Source organism: Cucurbita maxima, unplaced genomic scaffold, assembly GCF_002738345.1.
Source record: "Cucurbita maxima cultivar Rimu unplaced genomic scaffold, Cmax_1.0 Cma_Scf00021, whole genome shotgun sequence".
In the NCBI taxonomy this organism is placed as follows: Eukaryota; Viridiplantae; Streptophyta; class Magnoliopsida; order Cucurbitales; family Cucurbitaceae; genus Cucurbita; species Cucurbita maxima.
Genome location: NW_019272037.1, coordinates 695,362 through 705,939, shown reverse-complemented (window position 1 = coordinate 705,939; position 10,578 = coordinate 695,362). Strand labels below are relative to the sequence as shown.

General features: G+C 35.5%; 2 protein-coding genes across 3 annotated transcripts in view; both read left to right on the top strand.

Annotated features, from left to right (window-relative positions):
• The window catches only part of LOC111495096 (pentatricopeptide repeat-containing protein At1g30610, chloroplastic), an 8,761-nt gene extending 6,813 nt beyond the window's left edge, over positions 1–1,948 (top strand). The window contains exons 8-9 of the mRNA XM_023144969.1: positions 612–1,043; positions 1,448–1,948. Coding sequence (XP_023000737.1) covers positions 612–1,043; positions 1,448–1,849 — 834 coding nt within the window. The 3' untranslated portion in view covers positions 1,850–1,948. The remainder of the gene's footprint in view (positions 1–611; positions 1,044–1,447) is intronic.
• A 3,170-nt stretch (positions 1,949–5,118) lies between these two features.
• Positions 5,119–9,536, top strand: LOC111495097 (UDP-arabinose 4-epimerase 1). 2 transcript variants are annotated; one of them, XM_023144970.1, is made up of 11 exons: positions 5,119–5,359; positions 6,992–7,134; positions 7,276–7,400; positions 7,516–7,629; positions 7,710–7,817; positions 7,889–7,980; positions 8,101–8,242; positions 8,335–8,429; positions 8,545–8,674; positions 8,785–8,929; positions 9,014–9,536. In XM_023144970.1, exons 2-11 carry the CDS (start codon positions 7,074–7,076, stop codon positions 9,253–9,255), a joined length of 1,254 nt encoding a protein of 417 aa, XP_023000738.1. In that variant the 5' UTR covers positions 5,119–5,359; positions 6,992–7,073; the 3' UTR covers positions 9,256–9,536. The 2 variants fall into 2 exon arrangements, with proteins under 2 accessions (XP_023000738.1, XP_023000739.1); XM_023144971.1 differs by lacking the exon at positions 5,119–5,359 and adding an exon at positions 5,408–5,495.
• The last annotated feature ends 1,042 nt before the right edge of the window (positions 9,537–10,578 follow it).

Below are 10,578 nucleotides of genomic sequence, written 5' to 3'. Positions count from 1 at the left end.
AAAAAAAAAAAAAAAAAAAAAAAAAAAAAAAAAAAAAAAAAAAAAAAAAAAAAAAAAAAAGAAAGAGATTTTATAATTTTTGTTAGATACATGAGTTACACCTCTCATTGCCAATTGGTTTTGAGATGGAATCCCATGGTACTTGATTCAATATTAGTCATAAAACCTAAATGGGTATTCGGTCCAAAAAAAAAAAAGGATCCGATCCAAGAATGGTGAACCCAAAGAGGCACCATCTTGAGGTAGTATGTTGAGGATCCTACATCGAAAAGATGACGAGGCCTCATAATCGTTATAAGACACATGGATTACTCCTCTAATTGCCAATTGGTTTTGAGATGGAACTCCATGTTTATCTAATAGAGCCTGCCTTAATGCTGTCTACAATTTTATGATTGCTCTGTATTGTCAAATTGTAATGCTTTGCCTTCAGGCCTCTCCTTCTCGTGAATTGCTGGTACCTTAATATTTTTGGCCTCTCCATGGGGAGGTCAATTTTACTTCTTTATAGCTCTAATTGTTTGACTACACTTCCTGATTGCAGTATAGTTAGACGAATTATAGTTCGTGTATAATTTAGGTACCTCACAACGACCTTGCTATGTTTACAGATGGAGAAGATATGTAAAGTTGCTAATAAGCCTCTTGTAGTGACTTACACCGGTTTGATTCAAGCTTGTTTGGACTCAAAAAACTTACAAAGTGCAGTCTATATATTCAACCACATGAAGGCCTTTTGCTCCCCCAATCTTGTTACTTGTAATATATTGTTGAAAGGTTACTTGGACCATGGGATGTTCAACGAAGCTAAAGAGCTGTTTCAGAATATGTCAGAAAATGGACGAAATATCAGCGCTGTATCCGACTATAGGGATCGAGTATTACCAGATATCTACACATTCAACACCATGCTAGATGCATCCTTTGCAGAAAAGAGATGGGATGATTTCAGCCATTTCTATAACCAGATGCTTCTTTATGGGTATCACTTCAACCCAAAACGTCATCTGCGGATGATAATGGAGGCTGCTAGGGGTGGAAAGGTGGCATTTTTTAGTACAACTCGTGTTTTCCTTGTTTCTCCTTCATTTATATGTTTTTTTATCCCACCAGTAGCCCTTTTAAATTTGGATAGTTCAAGATGGTTATAGGAAAGTTGCTTATAATTAATGATATTTTTTAAATATGCTGCTGATTAAGTCATATGTTGGCCGCTTCTACTGAAGACGTACGTATAACATCGGTTTCACATTCGTGTCTGGAAGACGAGTTCTGCTGTTGTTTGTTAAACCAGTGATTATACTGAGAATTGAAACTATATTTCTCTATGATCTGTGGATAATTTTGTGTAATTTCCTGCACTACCAAAGGAGTAAACTAGTGCAAGTTGGTCGTTTTAATTCGTTACGTGTTTGCTCTTAATTAATCAAGGACTTCTGTTCAACAGGATGAGCTACTGGAAACAACATGGAAGCACTTAGCTCAGGCTGACCGGATACTGCCACCACCGCTTATCAAAGAAAGGTTTTGCATCATGCTGGCTAGAGGTGACTACTCTGAAGCTCTCTCTTGCATTTCTAAACACCATAGTAGCGATGAACATCATTTCTCTAAGTCTGCTTGGCTAAATTTACTGAAAGAGAAAAGGTTTCCCAAGGATAGTGTTATTCAGTTAATTCATAAGGTTAGTATGCTTCTTGCTAGAAATGACTCACCAAATCCAGTGCTTCAGAATCTGTTATTGAGTGGTAAAGAATTTTGCAGAAGTAGAATTAGTGTAGCTGACCCTAGACTTGAAGAAGTTGTTTGTACAAATGAATCCCAATCTGCTGCTGTCATGCATGTTTAGCATAATTTGAGAGGAAATAATGTTCTTTGGTTCACTCCCTTGTTCTTAGGTTATGTATTATATAAAGGAACTAGAAAATGAAAATCAGTATTCCTATAACTTCCTTGATTTAAGGAATAGAAATTTCGAAAGGATCGATCCAACTCTAGTGTGATGTTGGTCGTGAGGTGATGGAAAAGAAGAGGGAAAGGACTCGGGAGTAAATGTATCATTTTGAAACATAGAGACTAAATAGAAATTAAACTCTAAACTCGGGAGAAGAAGTGTAACGTTTTAAAATAGACACCAAATGAAAACTAGACTTATAACCAACTAATCGAGTTTATTTTGTTAAAAATAAAACCCTAAAAAGAGCATACGACACATTATGACCCACGAATATAGAGTTCTAGACGAGTATAGATTTATCAACAAAAGAAAAACGTGCGAACAGATACACACACAGTTGATTCTTACCTCATACACTCACCTTATTCTAAGTATTTGAGAGGTAGTGGATTTAGATATTTCTTTTATGTCTAGAATTTAAGACTCTTTACTCAAAGAAAAGGAACAAAATAGAATGCACGTGGGGGAAGGATCTCACCAGCCTTCTTGTGAGTGAGGCTTTTAATGTTGTGATACCCATTGATAGCTCCATGTGGGTTCTTAATTTACTGATGTATATGAGATGGGCAGCTATAAATTTGGCCCTATCAAAGCCTTATTTTTCCTTTGGTCATGCACGGGTCGAAGAAATAATTCCTTTAACTATATGGGATTTGTTCAAATGAGTTCCTGATTTGTATCTACTTTGAATTCAATAATTATCGGACTGAACCATGGACTTTTAGGATAGTAATTGATGTCTTATCCACTAAATTATATTCAAATTGTTTGTAAATATTAATATGCATATAGTATAAAAGATAGGTTTGGTAGGCTTGAGTTTAAGAAGTATATGTAGGTAGTTTGAAATAAGTAAATCCATATACGAGATCTAATTCGAAAAGTATGATTGATAGCTAAAAATAATGCCCAAATGAAAAATGTCACAAGATTTTCGATGTTCTAAGTTTCAGCAATCGTGTTTTTAGGGGACACGGGATGTATGAAAAAGTTCGTGGTAGGTTACGCGTCTGATATACCTACCATACTAATGCATTTTTAGCCATTTTTGGAGTTGGATTATTTAAGTTTTGCTCCTTCTCATCACTATTGGACAAAGATGGATGCAAATCTGTTGGGCATAATTTTAGACTTATTATTATTATTTTTAATTAAGAAAACCCCACTAAAAGTTAATTTATCATTAAAAAAAAAATGAAAATTGAACAGATGACATGTCGTCTAATTAGATATAAAATTCAATTGGTTAAATTACACGTTCGGTCTCTAAATTTTGAGTCTTAAATTTATTTAGTCTTTAAACTAAAAAAAAAAAAAAGTGAGTTATTTCAAATTTTATTAATTATTTATTACTTAAATCATTTTTTTCATTTATTAATGGATTATCGATCTTTTCATTAATTATTTTACAGCATTTTGCCACTCTTATTTATTTAGTTTTTTCAAGTAAAAATTCATATTAATTCTTTTTTTTTATTACATGTATTTTTTTTAAATTAAAATTTTCTATTTAATTCGTTAATGATTTAATTTCCATTAGCAATTATCTATTATTTATTTTGTGAAAATAAAATATATTTATTAGATAGTAATATATTGATTTAGATTTTTATAATGTTTTGTTAAGTTAGCTATTATTTATTGGAACTAAAATAAATTATTTAGTATATTTTATTTTATTTTCAACATTTGATTAGTAGTATATTTACTTTTATTTTTTTTATTTACTTTTATTATTTTTTAGTTAATTTGTAGTTTGCTTTAAACCTTGTGAGTATTAATAAAGATTAAACTTTTAATCTCATTTATATTTCTCATTTTTAACGGTTTGGTTTGTTTTAGCTGAAAAAAAATTTAGATTTAAAAAATAGAATATTCATAATTAAATTAAAAAGAAATAAATTTAAAAGAGGTTAGAATGTGTAGACATATTTATGATATTTGAATATCTAGAAAATGCGAAATTAATGAATAGAGAGAGGAAAGAAAATGAGCCCACAGAAGAAAAGGGCATTGGGCATTGAAGACCTACAACCGCGACAGTGATATAGTTGCCAGGTGTCACTTTTTTAGTTGACTGTTTCGTACACTGTAACACAGCAGCACTACGCGTATCAAAGCATTGCATTATTATTATTGTCCCTTTTTTTACTACCCTTTCCAAAAGTTAAATGCTTTTTAAAAATTAAAAAAGAAAAAAGAAAAATGAATTGATAGCAATAAAATTAGTCATTTCAAGTTTTTTTTTTTAAAATGCTATTTTTATTTTATTTTAGATTGTTTTTTTTATTTATTTATAACATTCATTTCTTTCAAATTATTTTCAACTAATTTTCTCGTTCACGTATTTTTAAAACATTTCTCATAAAACGTGACTTGGGTCTCGATCTTACGACAATCACTTTTATATAAATGACTTATTTACTAGGTTAAAATAAATGTCGCACAATCGTTGTCACGGTGCTACTGGAGTGTAATTGTAACACTAAGCACACTTAACTCTAAGGTTTTTATACACACTTTATTGATATATGTATAAATCTCGTATCCTTAGGATCACTCTCACTTGGATGTGATCATTGTTTGTTCATGTTCCTTTCTTTTACTCGGGCGTCATAAACGTCTCAAACCTTTATAATCTTCATTAACACCATATTTTTTGCCCAAAAAACACGTGTACAACCTTTTCCTTATTATTTTGGCATCGTTTGACATGAATTTTATCTCGTATTTTCCTATAAATACATTATTTAGGAAGAATTTCTTTAGCAAACTTTACCCACCAACCCAAATTTCAGTGGGACGAGTTTTAAAGATGACGTTAAACTACGAAAGGGATCTTCAAAGCTTGAAATTGCGGAGATAACGGAAGAGTCAAACCTATAATTGATTTTTACGGTTTGATTAATCCAATAATCTATTAATGAATATTTTGATTTTTTTCGTGAAAATTTGAATATTTTGACCTTAAAAAAAACATGTCAGTCAAACTCAGACCTAATATTTAAAAAATTTATACAAAAATTAAAAGAAATAGAAAATTAATAATAGAATAAGGCATTAATTAAGTATAGTTTTATATAAATTATTGAAATGAATTTCCCTAATAAAAAAGTCCAATGAGTCGTGGAGTATACGCGCCAATACAATGTGGACAAACAGACAGCTCCCTGCGTTGTCCGCTCCAAACAGAACTTCTTCGCCTTCTCTGTCTTCTCCGCCTTTCCCCTTCTTTCATTTATTTTCATTTACTTTTCTGATTCGATTAGCCAACGTTTCGTTTCGAACCCACCACCTCATTTCACGTCATTTCTTTCTCTACCTCTCGTTTTCTCAGATACCCACTTCGGATTTATGTTCTTTCAATTTCATTAGGCCCCCGGGACTTACATTTAATTCCTGGTAACGTTCTCTTTTGTTCTTCGTAGTTTCCTCTTCTGGGTCTTGCTTGGATTGATGCAATCTGGGTTCGATTTTGTTCTTGATGATTTTCCTTTGAATCGCTTGAATCTGAACTGGGAATCGAAATGGGGGTTTTGTATGTTTTTCGTCGTTTCAGTTACTTCTTTGCGATCAAAGCTGCTCAGTTAGCTGGACGTGAACGTTTTCGTTTCCTTTTAATTGATTGCGTTACTTGTTTAATTTTGTTTTTATGTGTGATTATGTTCATTTGATCATCCCCTGCATCTCTATTTAGGGACTGATTTCTTTGTTGTTTACTCGTTTTTCTTGGTGAAAGTGAAAATGACTGGTGAGTTGATTGTTGTTTTTGAAGAATAATTTCTTCTGCTTTTCTTATGATGTTTGCCCTGAATGGGAATTGATCTGTAGTTTGAAATTTGTGGTCTGATTGGTACTTTGTTTCCAATAATTCATGGTTTATCACTGTAATTTGCACTTTACTTTCTAATCTTATCAGCATCTATGAAGTAAACTTGATGTTTTTTCCTTTTGTTTTTTTTTGTTCTTGTTATGTAGTTTGAATAGAAACGAGGTTACTGTTTGTAATATTCCTAAATTTGTTTGAAACTTTGATTTATGCTTGTGAGGTTTCTCCTGATAGTATCTTTGCTTCATTTCCCATTCATAAGTTTTGAGATTTGAAAGTGGTCATGTGAGATCCCACATCGATTTGAGAGGGGATCGAAGTATTCTTTATAAGGGTGTGGAAACTTCTTCCTAGCATACGTGTTTTAAAAGCCTTGAGGGAAGCCTAAAGATGACAATATCTGCTAGTGATAGACTTGGATCGTTACAAATGGTATCGAGCTAGACACCGGGTGATGTGCCAGTGAGGGCACTAGGCTCTGAAGGGGGTGGATTGGGGGTCCCACATCGATTGGAGAGGGGAACAAGTGTCAACGAGGGCACTGAGCCTTGAAGGGGGTGGATTGTGAGATCCCATATCGGTTGGAGAGGGGAACGAAACATTTTTTATAAGAATGTGGAAACCTCTCTCTTGCAGATGCGTTTTAAAAGCCTTGAGGGAAAGCCAAAGAGGACAATATCTAGCGGTGGGCTTGGGTTGTTACAAATGGTATCAAAGCCATACATTGAGCGATGTGCCAGCGAGGACGTTGGGCCCCGAAAGGGGGATTGGGGGTCCCACATCGGTTGGAGAGGGGAACAAGGGCTAGCTAGGACGCTGGCGTCTAATAGGGGGTAGATTGTGAGATCCCACATCAGTTGGAGAGGGAAACGACGAGGACGTTGGGCCCCGAAAGGGGGATTGGGGGTCCCACATCAGTTGGAGAGGGGAACAAGGGCTAGCTAGGACGCTGGCGTCTAATAGGGGGTAGATTGTGAGATCCCACATCAGTTGGAGAGGGAAACGAAACATTCTTTATAAGGGTGTGAAAACCTCTCCCTAACATACGCGTTTTAAAAGCCTTGAGGGGAATTCCGAAAGGGAAAGTCCAAAGAGGACAATATCGACTAACGGTGGGCTTGGGTCGTTACAAGTCATATCTTGACTGTTCATTGTGGCTGTTTTACTAACATAATTAACTGATAATGTTTTGGTAAATTGTGTAGGATATTACACTGCAGCTCCATCCTTAAAGTGGACTCATTGAGTTGCTGTTCTGTATAACACAAAAGATAGAGCGATTTCCCAATGCTCAGTTTTGGTAGGTCGAGAAATCAATCGAGGTTCAGTAGATCTGTGTCGTTTGGAGGTGAGTTTCTCTTCGGTATCGTGTTCAAAACATCTATGTTTATTGCAGGTTGACTGCATGAATGTTTCAAACTTTTAAGTTGCTTAAGATCTTCAAGCTTATTTACTTGTTTTTCTTGCATTTCCCTTCGTTTCCTTATAGGTATGTATTATCCAGATCCAAAACCGAAGAACAATTTTGTAGGAAAGATCATTTTGGCTGCATCACTTACAGCAATTTGTATTATTATGCTCAAGCAATCCCCAAACTTTAGCACCCCAACTCCGGTAGCTCTCGATCTCTAATGATATTTTTTTGGCTATATATCGCTGCTGACCGAGTACATTCGAGAACCGTTCTCTTATGCAACTTCTAAAGTTGTGCATGATCTTTTCCTTCCAGTTTGCAACGCAACAACTAGGAGTCACTCATGTTCTAGTAACAGGAGGTGCAGGATATATCGGCTCGCACGCTGCCCTTCGACTATTGAAAGACTCGTACCGTGTAACAATAGTGGTATTTCCCTTGTTAAGATTGTGTCATTTTCATGTCTTTGGTGTTATATCCTTCATTTACGAACAATTCCTTCACGCCAGGACAACCTATCCCGAGGCAATCTAGGTGCTGTGAAGGTTTTGCAAGAACTGTTTCCAGACTATGGAAGGCTTCAGTTCATCTATGCTGACTTGGGAGATGCAAAATCTGTATCCTTTATACGTGATAATATATTAGTAGCTGCCTTGAACACAAATGTTGCCTTAACTGATACGTTCAGGTTAATAAAATATTTTCCGAGAACGCTTTCGATGCCGTTATGCATTTTGCAGCGGTTGCATATGTCGGGGAAAGCACCCTCGATCCGCTGAAGTGAGTATAAAATAAACAGATTGATAGATAGCCAACATTTATGGATGGATACCTGTTCATATACATCTCTGGAAGTGAATGAATACAACAGTTTGATTGTTGTGATCTTTCTTGTTGTAGGTATTATCACAATATTACTTCAAATACATTGACAGTATTAGAATCAATGGCAGCACATGGTGTGAAGACATTGATATATTCTAGTACTTGTGCTACTTATGGAGAGCCAGAAACAATGCCCATCACTGAAGAAACCCCCCAGGTTTTCACATAATGTGTATCAGTTTGTCTGTTTGTATACTCATGGGTGCAGACTCGAGTTTGTTGATGAATATTCGATTCGTTTCGTTGCAGGCCCCAATTAATCCTTATGGAAAAGCCAAGAAGATGGCAGAAGAAATCATCCTTGACTTTTCAAAAGATTCAAAGATGGCAGTCATGATCTTAAGGTTGTGGAACTTGCTGCTAGCAATACAGTTTATGTTCATAACCTTTATTGAGTTTTTGTTGAATGATTCATCTGAACAAGCAATCTGGTTCTTGAATGTGTTGAAAATTGTCTAGATACTTCAATGTGATTGGTTCTGATCCAGAGGGTAGACTAGGGGAAGCTCCTAGACCCGAGCTTCGTGAGCACGGACGCATTTCTGGTGCTTGTTTCGACGCTGCTCGTGGCATTATTTCTGGGCTTAAGGTAATTCATATATTGAGACGTTAAGAAAACGAAAACAAAGCGCCCCTCGACCAAAGTTCAGCAAGACAAACTAAGTGGATAACTACTTTCTATTCTTGTGATGTTTTCAGGTAAAAGGAACAGACTACAAAACACATGATGGGACTTGCATACGCGATTATATCGACGTCACCGATCTCGTGGATGCTCATGTGAAAGCATTGGAGAAGGCAACCCCTGGAAAAGTCGGAATCTACAATGTCGGAACGGGAAAAGGTAGGATGTAGCATACATTTTCTTTTCCATCTCATTGATAAAGCAAGCAACCTTTAGACATAACTTTTGGATGTCTTTGATCAGGCCGATCGGTGAAGGAGTTCGTGGAGGCGTGCAAGAAGGCAACTGGGGTAGACATCAAAGTTGACTATCTCCCTCGTCGACCGGGCGACTATGCCGAAGTATTTAGCAACCCAACTAAGATCAAGAACGAACTGAACTGGACGGCGCAACACACAGATCTTCAAGAGAGTTTAGAGGTGGCTTGGAGGTGGCAAAAATCACATGTCAATGGCTATGGAAACTCTTTGGTTATGTCTTCTTGAAGCACATTGATATCAGATGATGGCAGCTAGTAGCAGAGAAAGAGTGGAAAGAGGGAGGTTCATTTGTGGTTCTACTGACTTACAAGTAGGAGAAGATACCATTACTTTACATTTTTGTAGGCTCTATTTTACAATATTGTTTGTTGGTATAGATAGCCATTCCATTTGTTATTATGTATTGGATATCATTGGTTATATTAATAATGAATGTATCATAGGGGTAGCCGGGGGTACCACCTTCTCCGATCATTGTCTTCGAATCCCTTTTGAACCACGTCGATTGAGAATAGTTTCATAGAAATGTATCAGTTATCATTTCAAAGGTTGATTGTTTGATTCCTTCAATGTGCAACTTTAATATCACATACAAATGTATGCATGGAAGAGAGACCTGCTAGTATTATCCTGAAAGAATTGCTTTTTATTCTCGAGTGTTTATCATGGGAGCGAAGCAGAATGATAGTTTACGAGGTTCAGGAGAGTCGAGGTTGAATTCTTTGGGTGGGCTGTAGCGATACACCACCCAATAATATCTTCCTGGAACCAGCCATTTTTGGCAAGATGATGTGAGGCTGGAGCATTAGAGAGACACTGTTGGTAAATTCCACAATTTCCCCAGTTTGAATCTCCTTCAATCTATAAACACGTGCAATCGATCTTATCTACAACTTTGCTACTTGACTCTCTACAGCTCTAGCCGCTTGTTGTACAATGTTCAAGCAGCCAACATTCTTGTTGGAAGGATTTTTCAAGCCTTATTATTTTCGTCTCCGCCTATTATTTCAGTTCCTAAACCCTAAACTCTAATCGTTTGCTATACTCGGAGGCTAGAGAGTGGTAAAGAAATGAGGGAAAATTATGTGATTACAATACCAAAAGAACTTGCCAAGTTTGAAGGTGATAGCATTTGGAAGCCTTGGATTGATAATCAATAGGAAGATGGTAGCAGTCAAGGGTTATCGAGTAATGCTCGGAATGCTCTTTTTCATTCTATTACGATAAAAAATGGAAACAAATTTCACTGTTCGAAGTTTCAGAACACAAATATTAATTTCAAACAAATTTCACTGTTGAATTAATATCAATAGATGTATGAGTTGAACCCCGATCCATCAATCCACGAAAACCAAACACATATAGCACTGGTTGGTCGATTTGCAGAGAAAACAAATCCTAATTCATCGTAAAATAAAAAATAATATTATTATTACATTATTAAATTAAATTTTTCAATAGAAAATCTTAGTGATTCCTTTTCAAATTTAATTTTTAAAAAATTTGAACTAGTAAAAAAAAAAAAAAAAAAAAAAAATTTTAAAAAAA

Excerpts from the sequence above, each read along its gene's own strand:
- LOC111495097 (XM_023144970.1), top strand. The coding sequence starts at position 7,074 with ATGCTCAGTTTTGGTAGGTCGAGAAATCAATCGAGGTTCAGTAGATCT. Across the intron at positions 7,630-7,709 it reads CGTACCGTGTAACAATAGTG|GACAACCTATCCCGAGGCAA; the intron begins GTATTTCCCTTG and ends CCTTCACGCCAG. Across the intron at positions 8,930-9,013 it reads CAATGTCGGAACGGGAAAAG|GCCGATCGGTGAAGGAGTTC; the intron begins GTAGGATGTAGC and ends GTCTTTGATCAG.